The sequence below is a fragment of the Berghia stephanieae genome, chromosome 3, assembly GCF_034508935.2.
Source record: "Berghia stephanieae isolate SIO BIC M18660-M18661 chromosome 3, UCSD_Bste_1.3, whole genome shotgun sequence".
Taxonomy (NCBI): Eukaryota; Metazoa; Mollusca; class Gastropoda; order Nudibranchia; family Aeolidiidae; genus Berghia; species Berghia stephanieae.
Genome location: NC_088362.1, coordinates 79630732 through 79646995, shown reverse-complemented (window position 1 = coordinate 79646995; position 16264 = coordinate 79630732). Strand labels below are relative to the sequence as shown.

At 33.7% G+C, this 16264-nt stretch overlaps 1 protein-coding gene across 1 annotated transcript in view; it reads right to left on the bottom strand.

Moving 5' to 3' along the window:
* Positions 1 to 1497: 1497 nt before the first annotated feature.
* LOC144968552 (MLX-interacting protein-like) overlaps positions 1498 to 16264 on the bottom strand; it is a 29123-nt gene continuing 14356 nt past the window's right edge. Inside the window, exons 12-17 of the mRNA XM_078907027.1 lie at positions 15851 to 16008; positions 12480 to 12578; positions 10864 to 10945; positions 9342 to 9565; positions 8897 to 9026; positions 1498 to 8385 (exon numbers count right to left, since the gene is read on the bottom strand). Of these exons, the coding sequence (XP_078763153.1) occupies positions 8252 to 8385; positions 8897 to 9026; positions 9342 to 9565; positions 10864 to 10945; positions 12480 to 12578; positions 15851 to 16008 (827 nt within the window). The 3' untranslated portion in view covers positions 1498 to 8251. The remainder of the gene's footprint in view (positions 8386 to 8896; positions 9027 to 9341; positions 9566 to 10863; positions 10946 to 12479; positions 12579 to 15850; positions 16009 to 16264) is intronic.

Below are 16264 nucleotides of genomic sequence, written 5' to 3'. Positions count from 1 at the left end.
AGAAACTAATATAAATCTTATTAAACAACTTTATGACCAAGCAAGCTATCAAGTCATCCATAATGGAAAACTTTCTGATTCTTTTGACATTAAAACTGGAGTGAGGCAGGGATGTCCTCTAACGCCAATATTTTTAACAGTAATTGACTGGATAATGCACAGAACTGTGGGAGATAAAAAAGACTCGAATAAAATGGAACTGACTCAGTATTTAGAAGAGCTTGACTTTGCCGATATTTGTTTATTGTCACAATCCCATCAGCATTAACAATAAAAAACACACAGACTTGTCAAGGAAGCAGCACAGACTGGCTTAAGAATAAACACAAAGAAAACAGAGGTGATGAGATTACTAAACAACAACACAACACCCATCTCAGTAAATGGAAACAATCTGAAGGACATAGACAACTTACACATTTGGGTAGCACTGTTTCAACATCTGGAGGAACAGATGAAGATATGGAGCCTAGAATAGGAAAATCACGACATGCATTTATCACCCTCAAACCTACATATAGAAATCAACAAATCTATCACACAAAAATAAATTCAGAATATACAACACTAACGTAAAAGCAATCCTTCTGTATAGCTCAGAAACATGGAGAGTAACCAACATTCTTTGTAAAAAACTTCAAACCTTCACAAACAGATGTCTTCAACACATACTCTGTATCAGATGGCCTGAGAAAATCAGTAAAAAAGACTTGTTAAAAGCTGAACAAAAGGAAATTAGCAAACAAATCTGAACAAGAAAACGGAAATGGATTGGTCACACTTTCAGAAAACCAACAAGAGACATTACGAGACACGCTGTGAACTGGAACCCTCTGGGAAAAAGGAAGGTTGGGAGGCAAAAGAAAACATGGAGAAGGTCTTGTGAGGAAGAGGTGAAGTAGGCAAGAATGTCCTAGGGAGATGAAGAGAAAGACAAAGAACAGTTTTTGTTTTTTATTTGTTTTTTAAGGGTTTTACGGCGCTTGCAACACATTTAGGTTATATCAACGCCAGTAAAAAGGAAGAAAATGGGATAGTAAAAAGTTCTAGAATTACAATTAAAGCACCCAAGAAACGGGAAGATAAAGGGGAATTAGTTCAAATAGGAAACAGATGTAGATTCCAAAAGCACACTATCAAAGTTCTTAGTTTGAGATCACCTACAACTGAGAGGAATACACTCAAATGTTTACAAATCAATATACAGCGCATAACAGAGAGATGATTTACAAGGAAAAAAATATCATCTCCCAAAACAATAACTATGCATTTGACTGTTTCCCTCCCAGCTAGGACTAGGGCCAAGGGAAAACCAAGTAATCTCATTCCAAGACAAAGACAGAGAGCATGTTGGAAAACAGATATAAGGGGATAGAAGACACAGTATGTACCTCCCTGCCCACTATGGGAGGTCAGGAAGACAAAGAACAGAATACGGTGGAGATGTACTGTTGAAGCCACAAGGAATGCAAAGGATTAAATGAATGATGAATAGAGTATTTTTTATGGGGAACTTCACAAAAAAACGACCTTTAGGCACAGCCTCGCATATTAATATAAAATTATCAATCATGTCATTGTTAACACAAACATATCATTATCCTATGGCACTAACATTAATAATGAAACAGTGATGAAAATCAGAGGAAGTCAGCTGTAGTAAACATTTCAAAATACAAATTCAGGTACAATTATGAACACTAATTGAGACACGTGCATGTATAGACCAGAGGTATAGGTACAATGCCGCTATGATTAGAAGATACAGAATTCATTAACACTCTTTGGCAATCAACTTTCTACTACTCAACATTTGAATCACCGTAAAACATGGATCTCCCCCCTCCCCCTCCCCCCCCACCTTCGACTACAGTGTAATGCTTAACCCACTTAGCCTCCTCATCCCCCCTGATCTGACCTACATAACACCTTGCCAATGGCACGAACAGACATTAGGTCTGACACACAATTGGTCAGCAAAATTGAAATTAAGTTTTATAAATTTACAAACAAACAGAGAACACAATCATTTGACATTGAAAATTTCAAGATCAAACAATTTTTTTTGAACAATAAAAATAATGGCAGCAGTATTTGGATGAACTCAAAAACAATTTCAAACAACGGTGATGTTGAAGATCGATGGAGGGATGCAATGGCAATATTCTTAACAAAACTTGATAGAAGGTGGAAATCAAGAATTGGATTCTGAATGAAAACAATAACACAAAAAAATGTTAAAATGAAAACCAGGAAAGAAATACAGGAATGGATTGATAGTAAAGGCAATGAAGCCAAAAACAAATAAACATACACGACACAAGGACAGTGTAACTAACAACTGTTTAAAGACCTGCAAGTGACAGAAACAAAGTGGGAAACAAATTAAATTCTGAAGAGCAAGAAGGAATAAGATGGCAAGAGTAATTCTTAACAATACTGAACTAACCAGAACCTGCTGGTTACACAAACCTAAACATAGAAACTGGACCAGTACTAAATCTATATAAAGCTATGGAAAAATGTTTTAAAATAAGGCACCTACATGGACGGTCTTTATCATGAGATGCTTAAGCATGGGAGTGACTATTTAGGTAAGAAGCTAAAAGCTCACTGCAATATGGAATTATACCAGAGATTGGAAAGATGATAAAAAGAAACATAAACCGTTATCCAATAAAAACAGATTGAGTAATTATTTGTTTTGTTTTTATTTTAATGGCACTTGGAACACATATGGGTCATTTAAGCGCCAGGAATAAGGTAAAACACATTTATATTCCAATGTCTTAAGAATCATCATTTCATTTCATTTCAAATAAAATGTTGATAGAACCATTAAAGATGTGCACAGAGGCCATAATCTCTATGCATTGTAACATTAAGTATTGAGACCTATATTTGGAATATCACTCCCAGACAAAGTACAAACTGAAATTGTGATGATGAAAAGATCTGGAATGAATGCAATGACTGACATGTAAATCGGGAGAGAATACTTTGATGATTTTGTAACATTGCTGGGATAAAAGATGAAAAATTTCCAAAACTCGTTATGAAATGGAAGCCAGGAGGAAAGAGAGGAAAAAATGTGGAAGACCAAGATTACCTCGGAGAGACTGTCAGAAGGGATTTTGCAAAGAGAACTTTATCATGGAAGGAGGCAGATGATGCAGCCCATATCGGACCCTAATGTGATTTGTCAAGTGTATCTTGTAGAGTTAGCTTTACAAAACTAAACATATTCGTTCTTCGAAAACACAAACCCTGTGATTGATCTTGTTTTATTTCTTAGTCAATTTTATATAAAATCAGTCTAAATATTAATTATTTCTTCTACTTTAAATTAATTCCTCGTGAATAGCTAAGTTAAAGCAGCTTAGTGGCGCTAGTGATACTTGCCAGTGCCCAGTAGGATACAGACCTTACCAGTAACCTCTAACAAATGCCCACTCACATAAATAGCCGATTTCGATTAGTAGCTGAAAAAGAGAACGAAATTCTTCACAGAGATATTACTGGAGCTTCAACGAATAATTTTAGGTTAGTGACTTATTTTCCACTTCCCTTTTTACATGACACAAACTTGAGTTGAATTAAAAATAAAGGATGTTGTCTCTCAAGGACCATTATATAAAAAGTTATAATTACCTATGTGATTAGAAGACAAAATGATCAAACAATCTCTATTATGGAAAATGCAAACTGCAATCAAATCTTATAAGGCACTTGTAATTAAACAACAATAATAACAGATCATCTTGTGTTGCAGTATACATTAAATTGACAATTCTCACTTTATAAGTTTCAAATTGGTGAACACTGTGCACTTCTATACTACAGTTCATTATACAATGCAAATACACATTAAGAAGCCTATTTCTCTCCACATCTTTGCCTGTCAAACTTTGAAGATACTCATGACCAAAACAAATCCTGCATTCCACTACCATTGATGATGATTTTGCAAATAAGCACAGGATCAATAATTAATTAAAGAGCTTGATCAAGAAAAAAAAAAAAAGAAAACCTAACAAAACTACCGACTTTTCAAAAAGTCTGATGCATCAGAATTAATCAAAACATTCTTTCAGATGTGCTCTATTTGCATGCTGTTTTGTTCTTGGTGCTATGGATAAACCAGAAGGAGGATGTGGGGCTGATTTAATATAAAATTAAGAAAATAAAAACATCCCTAATTTAAGAGACAAAAATAGTGTTGTTTGGTCATGAGATAATAAGACATGCTAGGAGGTGTAACTTTATACTAGAAGCATATATTTGTATTAAAAACCGTAAAAATAGAAACCATGAAACATTTGATAATTGTGTCAATCAGAAAAAAAAACTGGAATAATCTCAACTCATACCCCCCCCCCCCCCCCCTAACAGTCGAGTCTTATCATACTAGTAAAAAGAGTTGATACAAGAAAAAACAAAAAAAAACGAATACTCCATCAAGCTGAAAATACATCTATTTTCATTTGAACAGGAATGTCCATCTATGGCTATAATGATAAAGATTAATCAATAAAAAAAAGTTAGTAGGAGAAAGTTGGCTAAAATATTATACAATAACAACAGTTTTGGCTTTCTGTTTTTTGTTATGCTAAGAGCATAGGGGGTAGCGCTTAGAAAAACTGTATCACATTACAGTGACTTTGTAAAGATTGCATGAGAAAAATTGAAATGTTAGCTTGAATAGCAATATGACAATTTTTTTTCTCTCTACAAGGCAAGACATGGAAAATGTGAAGGCAAAGTGGATTGTCATACTGAAAAAGATTAATGCAAACTACAATCAATCGTGATCATATGGAAAAGTCATAACAACAATTTGCACCAAAATTCAAATTTGTAAATAAAAACAATAACAAATCAACGACCTAAATCTTAATGCTAGTCATTTCTTCAATAAAATAAAATCCACAAAAAAATGTTAAAATAATGCGGCCGTTGAAGCATTAAATGACATTGTCTCTTTGTATTTTTTTGAATGGTAATCAAGTTTCTAATGTATTTTTCTTTCCATAAAAAAATTTGCACAAAACCTTAACAAAATGAGAGAACTGGAGTGTCTGATTGATCACTGAATAATCATCAATTAAAATGAGCATGTGTTTATAAACAAACATTTATAACGACTAGACTCCCTAAAATAATGATATGTTTAACAAGAGGTAATGATGATTGGTTACTGAAAAAAAACAACAAAAACAACAAAAAACAATGAAATAAATTGGCAGTGCCACGGCTATAATGGATACATCTCGTCATATCTTAAATTTTAAAATCGTGCTCAAAGAGTGACTTCATGATTCTTAAACAACTCCAGATTTGGTTTCAAAACATATACTCATGTGGAAGAACAAAGGTTTGTCCCATAACAGTTCCCTTGCCTTTCCCTTTTTAAATAAATTGGATAGCACATCAATAACCAAAGTCTTACTTCACTTTATGTGCATATTTTTATTTGTCAACAGAAAGTGAAAAATAACTGACATAATGTTTTGTAATTGTTTCTATACGAACTTTTTCAACTTTGGTGAGCAGGAGTGTTTATGTTTTAAGGGTTTTACGGCGCTTGCAACACATTCAGGTTATATCAGCGCCAGTAAAAAGGAAGAAAATGGGATAGTAAAAAGTTCTAGAATTACAAACTATAGCACACAAGAAAAAGTAAGACATAGGGGAACTGGGAACAAATAGGGATCAGATGTAGACTCCAAGAGCACACTATCAAAGTACTTAGTTTGAGACCACCTATAAGTCATCCGGACACAAGCACAAAATCCAACAAAGAGAAATACACTCAAATGCTTACATTATAAATTCAAAATAAATATAATAATACATAACAGAGATGATTTACAAGGAAAAAAATATCATCTCCCAAAACAATAACTATGCATTTGACTATTTCCCTCCCAGCTAGGACTCCGGGCAGGGCCAGGACAAAACCAAGTAATCTCATTCCAAGACAAAGACAGAAAGCATGTTGGAAAACAGATATAAGGGGATAGAAGACACAACATGTACCCCCTGCCCACTATGGGAGGTCAGGATCCTCACCCAGTGAGCAGGAGTAATATGTCTTCTTTAAACAAAGAAAATTTGCATTTAGAGACAGGAGACCACCAGGGACTTAAATTTAACATTTACCAAATTGATTATGCTGTACAGTAATATTTATTGGATTCACAACACTTAAGTATTTTGAAAAATAAATAAATGATTTTAAAAGAATTTTAAAATATTTTACGCAAACTCTACTGTCAATACTTTATTTTTGAAAGAATCAATATCATTCAAAGGTGGTAACCCTTCAGACTTCTTGAAACGTATTGAATACAGTATTTGTGCTGGTCAAAAAAGAAAAAAAACCAGATATAAAGCAGTACATAATGCACTTCCTTTAATGTCGATTTGTTGACAAATTACTTCTCTAATAATCTTAAGACTTTTTTGTTTAAGAACTATGAACATCGCATATTTTGCTGCTCAAAATAAAGTGCTACATCACTCATCACCGGATTTAACAAATGAAACAAATTATAATTCAAATGACATTAATATTGCATTGCAGTAATACCACTCGTGGCATTTTCTGAAACTTTTAAATCCCGTCTACAATAACTTTCAATTTTAAATGATTAAAAAACAAAAATGATTCTAAAACCAAAACAATTCAATTAGCATAGATGTAAAATAAATGTACAAAAGTCTTAATGAAATTTTACCTATCAGGACAACCAAGAAACACCCAAAGACACATTATGGTCTCTGGTGTAACTATGGGGTCTCAATAATTATTCCAATTATGATTAATAGTAACAGTATTAATTTGAGGTGAGAGTGGTGATGGAGCATGATCATTATCCTTTCAACAATTTCATCAATCTTTATTATTTTCCATTTTCTTTCCCTTCAAATCAAATAATAAAAAAGAGATTTCTTCCCTAAAATGCTTCAGTTGTCAAATTCCTTGACTATGAAGCTTAAAATGCATCAAAAGGAATCCTATGGCGTGCATTTTGAATAAAAAAAAACCCCAAAGAAAATACTCACTAAAATAAAAAGTTCAGAAATGTTTTTTTTGGTACTTTATGGTATCTTAAGGAGCTTCACCGAAAAAGGATATACTCAAATAATCACAATAAAAAAAGGCAGTTATTAACAAGAACATGTTGACCTCCACAGCTCACAAAGAAAGGTCAAGACCTCCCAACCAGGAAGAAATTACTTGAATGTAACAATGAAATAAAGACCTATTACAAGCTATTACTTGATTGTTCCTGTCGTTACAAGCCATTTCTTGATTGTTCTTGAAATTGACTATGAAATAAAGACCTGTATAAGCCATTTCTTGATTGTTCTTGAATGTAACTATGAAAAAAAGACCTGTTACAAGCCATTACTCGACTGTTCTTGAATGTAACAATGTAAAGGTTGCTGTTCGAAGCTCGAAAAAAATAAAGAACAGTGTAAAATTTAATGTAAACTGATAATGTGGACGTTTCAGGTTTCCCCTTCATCAACAAAACACAATGAATGAAGCACTACAGACGAATGAGATATCACATTCAGCTATAGTTATTAATTCATCATGCTTTGCTGATGAAGGGGAAATCCGAAAAATCCACATTATCGGTGAACTTTATTAGATTCTAGCTTCCAATCAATTCTACATTGTTATTTATTTCTTGAATGTAACAATGAAATTTAATGAAGATTCGTTACAGGCCCAGGTTATTGAACATTGAGAATTCAAAATTAAAACCCGATCCAGTCGCTCTATCCATCATATTAATTTAACTAAAGGGGGAGAAATGGATAAGTTAGCAGAGGACAAGTGGCAGACGACTGCATATGTTTGATTAAGATTTCAAAAAAGTTCTCATAATTCTTTGCTCCATCAAGTTCTCTCATTTAATCATCCAAAGCCAATGACGGGCTTGGATGAAAAAAAACCGGACAATCATATCTCATAAACTAAGTGAATTATGATATTAAGATGCCATTTAAAATCAAATACCAGTTGTGATCTTCTTGCAATGCATGTCAAATGGGATCATCAATAACCACTGATAACATAACATTTCTAATTGAAGCAATTCATTTAGCAATGTTCTTCAACTTTTCTCCTACGCACACAAGCAAAACTTATTACACATTTACAAGAACTCTCCTCTTTCATTTCTCCCATCCTGAAGTGGAGACTGCTTTAAAATGAGCAGCCGAGGACAAAGTACTATGACAAGAATCCTAAATGGCCCCTGGGACTGGCAGGTTTGGACACAGTTTGTATGGCTTCTTCTTTGACTTTGTCTGGCTCTGTCAAGATGCTGGTTGTAGTGCTCAGTTTCCGTAAAGCGTTGAGGACGTCTGAAAAATACATAAAAGAATCAGGTCTGTCACAAGTCATCCTCACATCCCACTATTTTATTTAGTCATTCATCATCTGTTTTGTTACAGGAAAACCCAAAGAATTGAATTGAAGATCTAGCCTACTTTTCATTGACTTTTTCTCTTTCACAAATGCTTGGTAAACCAAATATTTACAATAATTACAATAATTTTAATTCCTCGAAAATCTAATGGTTTCAAAAACATCCAAATACAAAGTCACAATAATAAAAAGATTTAGACAAATGTATTTCGTCACCGAAAAAAATGTTTTTATTTTCAGATTTAAAATATATAACAAAATACAAATATAACTAAGACACAATGTGTCCATAAAAAAGTGACATATAAGTTAAGATAAGGGTGGTGAAAAGCAGCAATTAGGCCAAAATACCATTAAGACAGAGAGAAACTTCTCAATTAAAAAAAAATAAAAGATAGAGAATTTTCGTTTTTATGAAAAAGAACTAAAATGATTTTCTGGACTTACTGGGTCTGAGGCTGACCAAAGAGCAGGACTGGTCTACCCATGTGAGAGATGTACGACACATTTCCTCGAGACTGGCAGTAGAGACTGTGTTACAGTAGGACTCATAAAGACAAGACATTATCACTGAAAACTGAAAACACTGGTTAAAGAAAACATGTAGTTGAAGATCCTAGCAGTAATAAAACCCATCAAGCCCTTACCCTATCCCTTGTAAAGGTCTTCATTTCCAACGATTCGATTACTGCATCAATCTTAACAAAGGTGAGATGGCATTTTCGTGCATTTAAAAAAAAAAACAACAAAAGAAAATTTGCCAGATAGGAATAAAGAGGAAGGGGGGGGGGGGGGGGGGGGGGGGGGAGAGAGAGAAACTAAGTAAATTTTAAATAGAGTTGTTCAAATCCTAAGAATAATAACTCTTTAATGTTGAATAGATAAAGGATACAATCCAAAACTTCCAGTTATCGATAGTTCTGGTACGAACATACTCATCAAACATTTCTTTCATTTGATCCCTTCTTTGCCGAGTCACCGGAACTCCAGTCTCAGGAAGCTGCGACTGGACATTGCTTATGGCACAATTTAAAGACTCAATCTCCTGTTTCAAAACAGTTGCCTCCTTACGCATCTCTGATCTTTCCAGCTTCAATTTCTTGCAGTATTCAGCAGCTATGTAGATAAAAAATAACAATTTAAATTTGTTTTAATTATGTTAGTAATCATCCAAGAACATTAAACCAATTAATAACTTAATCCTTAAAAATAAAAGACAATAATTTTTACATATTTTTATTCAACATTTGACATAAACCATTAAGACCTAATCTATATATTATAGAGTAAAGAATAGGATTTACTCATCTTATATCTTTTTTTTTTGAATATGCAGTGCAGCATGAAAATCTCAAAAACAATGAAATTTCATACACGTCTCAATTCCCCTTTTTAATCCCTCTATTTTCATAGAATTGGCAACACGAAAATCTGTGTTGTGTGTGTGTGTGTGTGTGTGTGTGTGTGTGTGTGTGGCGGGGGATGTGTAAACCATTTTGAGACTAATACCAATGTGTAACAGTGCCAGTGGAGACAAGCGAGGCAGTGATGGCCTGAGGCTGTAACTGTTATATATATAAATTTTTAAAAATGTGATTAGGGGTGGGGAAGATGGTGTGAGAGTAGGGCTGCCAAGTTCAAAAAGTCAAAATTTTGGGGTAGAATGAGGGACAAATGAGGGACGGAAGAATAGGCACACACAGACAAATATACACTGCCAAAATTAAATAGGGACAGCAGCCGACAGTACACAATAATACTACCAACTGGATATAGTTTATAAAATCTTGGTCATTGACCCTAGTATTGGAGGCATCATATAATAATACCTCAGTCCTTGACCTCCCTAAAATATAGCATTATCTGAGATCAACTACATTTGAAGTGACTAATCAGACACACAACTTTGTATTGATTGACCATAGAGTATGATATAACAGTCATATTCTCCTAATACTAATAACCATCAACAACTGAGCTGAAATGCAGAACATGAGGCGGTGATGCAGGACAGCAGTCCCAAATGCGGGACTGTCCCGCATGATGATGCAGGACACTTGGCAGCCCTGTGAGAGGATAGGCATGAGGGTGATGAGTGATCGCGATGAGGTACCAGATTCATATATATAAAGACATATATATATATAATCTTTGTAAAATACGCAACACAGAAATCTCGAAAATATGTAAATCTCGAACAAATAGGCCCGATTCCCAATTTGCTTGAGATTTCCATGATACACTGTATTTGTTTTGGCATTAAAATATTATAATATCTATAAAACAAATTACAACTTAACTTAAACAAAACAAACCAAACAAAAAAACATAAATGAATAAATAAGCAAATTGTTACTTTAAAAAAACAAAACATAAAAAATGCAGACATAAAACTATAAGAGAGCTTATCTTACTTTTTTGCAGCATAGTAGCCTTACTGACTTTAGGATTTTGGGACAAAGTAGGCACAAGTTGTTGTAAGAGGTCAAAGCCCATCTGTTGGGTGAAAGAAGTGAACTATTTAGTCACAAGTATGAATACAATCTCAATAGGATCAACAAATGATAAAAAAACTTGTTCAAATTAAATGTTGATGTATATTGCTCAGTACATGATTCACCTATTCACCACTGAAATAACTAGGGGTGGGGAAGATGGGTTGAGATCATTTTATATCAATGTATTGATATTTACCTACAGTCCATTCCGGATAATTGCAACTCAGTTAATCACAACATATCCCAAGAAATAGAATTAATTCTATATAAAAGTCACTGGTAATTGCAACAAACTTCGGTTAATCGCAACAAATTTCGACCTCAAAAAGTGGACAATTCAAGAAAGCAATCAAACAAAATCTCATGATCAAATTTCATCATGGGTGAAATCATGACATGTTGAAGAATCGAGACAGGGCAGGGTTTAATGCTAAAGTAGTGCGTTTCCACCCTACAGAGACAAAAGAGGGCTGGGCTTTGTGATGTCATTTGTGACCATTAGATAGGAGGCGAGGTGGTTGGGCATAGTATAGACAACAGGTAACAATAACAATGACAGTTGTAAGGAGATACTGAGCGATATCCTTTATTTTGGGATTGACAAATTGCGAATTATGACCAATGGGTTTGATGAGATGGGTAAGAGCTTATTGTCTCTCATCACAGCTAATCTCTTTGACTCTTACAAATGTCAAGAACAAAAGAGTGAAAGTTAATCCAATCTGAATAAGATGTCGGCTTGCATCAAATATGCTTTTGCTTGTCAAAATCTATACAGGACTGACATGTGGTTTTTGTTTCAATCAAATTGCTCAGTCTGTGACAGACTAAGAACAATGGTTTACCATATATGTGTAAAATGTTGCAATAGTGGACAGGAAACTCAACTTCAGTTAATTGCAACTTTGGTTGATTGCAACATTTTCGCTGATCCCAAGGTGTTGCGATTATCTGGAGTGGACTGTATAACATATCTAAATAACTATGTAAGATATGATTGATAAGACAAATTGTGAGAGAACTCCTAAATCGAAATAAATACACATGCATTTTATTTTTAAAAGCCCATATTAATGAAAGATAATGAAAATACTGAAAGGGACTAAACACAGAAATATTTAAAAGAATATAAAACAACAAAATACCAACATTGTTTCCTGAAATAACAATGCACAACTCTCCACATTGTGTTCAGAATAAATAAGACAATAAGATTAACTTGACTTTGTCAATAAAACTTTTGTAATAAATGGGTTTGAATAATGCACTCAGACAAATAATTCCATTAGAAAAAAAAGCCCCACAAAAACAACAAATCCATAAATTAATAAAAAAATGAGCATTTATATAGAGCAATATACACTAAACGTGCTCAAAGCGCTTTACAAGGCTAGGTCAGATCTATTACCAATTTCAATCAAAGACTATTGGGATTATTAAATCATTAAAATATCATTGCTTTTGTTAAAATGATGACAATGAAAGTGAAGTTGATGGACCAACATAAATAAAAAATAATGAATTGTTGATACCTTCAAGTTGAATCTTCTTTTCTGCTCTGCTGACAAATGGGCTGCTTTTTTGTTCTCCCTTAGAAACGGTGAATCACCAGGTTGTGAATTGTCATCTGCCTGCAAAGTATAAAAATGAGAAGAAGAAATTTTTTAAATAATAGTAAATCAATCTTAAAAAATAAAATCTCCTGTAATTTTTTTTTTTCCTGTTTACGTAAATCAAAACTTTAAAACGTTTACATCAGATGTGGTGTGTTGTTCTTTAGAAACAAATCCAATAATCACTAAAATCGTTTCCCCCCCCCCCCCCTCCCATAGACTCACCCCTCGTAAAATCAGAAATAAAAAACACTTCCAAAAGATTAAATACACAGATTGTCCTTTTATCTGCAACTTCTGGTGTATAAAATTACACTGCTCCAAGCCCACAATAATAAAATTTATAATTTGTCTTACATTGACCAATAGGCCCACATTACTGAAATGTCTGGTGTCTTACCTTTACCATTAAGCCACACTACTGAAATTTCTGAGATGTCTTACCTTATCACAAGATTCACATTATCACATAAATATATATTATTTTTTTTAAACGGACACCAAACATTCGTGTACCTCTTTTCTTTTGTACCAATGATTACAAAATCTTGGTTGAAAAAAAAAGAAAAAAAAGATTGAGTCTATATTTAGGCACTTGCAAGAATTTTTCAAAATAGTGATATCGGTATTAATTTAGCGTAGAAAAATAAAGGGGAGTGAAACATTTACAAAAGTGAAAAAATTATCGCTCTATCTCAACTAGTTAAAAAGTTATGACCTTTTATGTGGTGAAAAATCTCTATAGAAGCTTAATAGGAAAATATGTGACCAAAACACAGCAACCCAATGGATAATCAAGTATAATTCAGAAACGGCTTCAGATACAACTTTGAAATTTTTACATGTGGTAATTCAACATCTCTGTAATACATTGCAAACAGAAAAATAATTATTTATTGAGAGATAAAGATATAGTTTAGAGCTGAAACAGCTGAAATCAAGGAAAAATAGATCACGACATGCAAATGAATGACCTATTGGAATTTTGGAAAATTCGACAATTAATTATTTATTCACATGTAGATAGACCAAATACACCACTGAATCGGCGTCATTTAGTTGTTCACTTTGAACTTTTCAAAATGAAAACAGACCTCATAAAAGCAGAGATATGGACTGATAAATGTTTGAGGTGGTGTATTAGTGTTTAAAATGGTCGAAAATAGGTGATTTTAAAAACTTCCGCTCCCCCGTTCTCCTGAATTGGACAGACGTACGTCAAAGGATGAAAAACGTCAAAATCAACAGTGAAAAATCAATCGGAAAAAAAAAGGAAGAGAATTGTAAATTATAAAATGAATGCATAGACATGAAAACGCCAATTAATTGAATAATTTAAAACAAAAATAACTTCCATAAATGGAATATTTTGTAAGATATAAAGATGTAAAGTTTTGATGTGGATTGACGAAGTTATCTCTCAAACCCAGCAGACGACAGGAAGTGAATCAGTATAAGAAAATGGCAGCTTCTGTAAACAATCGAGGCCAATTACTGTTTTTTGGGGAGCTCTAACTTTTGAGTGCAAACATATTTTGCTCTGAAATTTTTAGAGAAGCTACTTTAATATGTATCTCAGACGGACTTTTTTTTTATTAAGAAGGACCATCTCTGGTTTAAAAGTTATAAGCGTTTAAACACATATACTGTCTTTACGCAAAGATTTCTCAAAATCATGATATAGGAAGATAATAATATTAGCATCATTGTATGCAGAATTTTATGCCCTTTCCAATGATATATAATACATGCCATTTCATTCCACTGAGAAAGAAGAATGAGCATTTAAAAATCACTCCTAAATTTTTTCCCCTCAAAAACGGAAACAGAAATCCTGGCCTGTTTTCAACTCGCGAGAGCTACTTCTTCCAAGTGCCTACTATAATTTCCCAGATTTATAAAGGGAAATAGTCAAGCATTTAAGTGTCTGATTGAATGGCCACTTGTCAAAGATGTTGATTCAATTTTGAATTTAACGAAAGACTCAAAACAGGATTAATTACAACTGCACATGTCTCATAGCTCTAAAGGACTACTACTATTTATATTTATAGAAATATGAACATTTATTCAGTGCATTTCCATTAATAGGGGGCTGAAGTGGCCCAGTGGTTAAGGCATTGCACTGTGACCCAGAAGGTCCCGGTTCGAGCCCCACTTCAGGCATTTTCTATTTTTTTCCCATTTTTCCTATTAACCCCCTATTTGCTTACTTGGAAAACAAGGGTGATTATTTTTAACATCAGACATCTTGTTTGATGAATTATCTATATTCCTTCATGGAATGCCCAGGCGACGATATCTTATGATGTCATGACAGAAGGACATAATATTTTTTTTTAATTTCCATTAATTTGCCATGCTGAAGGCACTTCACAATGTTTAATTTATTCCCCGAGCAGGACATACGGAACAATATTTCCATAATGTTCAGTACAAGTTGCCAGATAGGCATCCTTTTTATACTAACACTCTTACACAGCCTTAACCTTGGTACTCTTTCACACTGGAATCAACTTGAGTAATGTGTGTAAAGAGCCTTGTCCAAAGACACAACGATGGGACACCCAATTGGGAAACTTTGTTTTGTTTTGTTTTTAAGGGTTTTACGGCGCTTGCAACACATTTAGGTTATATCAGCGCCAGTAAAAAGGAAGAAAATGGGATAGTAAAAAGTTCTAGAATTACAATTAAAGCACCCAAGAAAAAGTAAGACAAAGGGGAACTGAGAACAAATAGGGATCAGATGTAGATTCCAAGAGCATACCACCAATGTACTTAGTTTGAAATCACCTACAAGTCTCATCCAGATACAAGCACAAAATCCAACAAAGAGGAATACACTCAAATGCTTACATTATACATTCAAAATAAAAATATTAATACATAACAGAGAGATGATTTACAAGGAAAAAAATATCATCTCCCAAAACAATAACTATGCATTTGACTGTTTCCCTCCCAGATAGGACTCGGGCCAGAGCCAGGATAAATCCAAGTAATCTCATTCCAAGACAAAGACAGAAAGCATGTTGGAAAACAGATATAAGGGGATAGAAGACACAGTATGTACCTCCCTGCCCGCTATGGGAGGTCAGGATCCCCACCCAGAATTGGGAAACTGACCACACTCAATATTGCTTGACTTTTGTGACAAGATGACATGTTATACTGCTGAACCACCAAGGCACATGATTTATTTATTTGGGTTATCATATAAATATATCTATATTCATTTTTAATTTATTCATTTTACATTTCTATTTATGACAGCTATCTCATGTACTTACTGAGCATGGGGACATAGGTATGTTGGGGTAAGGGGACGAAGGTTCAGACATTAGACCAGTGTCCATGGCAGGAGATGGTGAGCGTTTTATTGAGATAGGGGGACTGGTGGGCAAGGATGATGATGGTGGGGATGCCAACACACTGATGGGTGATACAACTGATGAGGAGAAAATATCATTATGTACATATTTCAAAACATAGAGATCCCTCTTAATTTGCAAATTTTTTTTGGAGAGTGACAAACAATGTGTGAACTTTTTGATCTTAATATATAAATCAAACCAAAAAAAAAAAAAATTATATATGCGATATGGCTTTAAAATGAACAAAGTGTTCCTTATCATTATCAAATTATTATTATTATTATTACTATTATTATTATTATTATTATCATTATTATTATTATCATCATC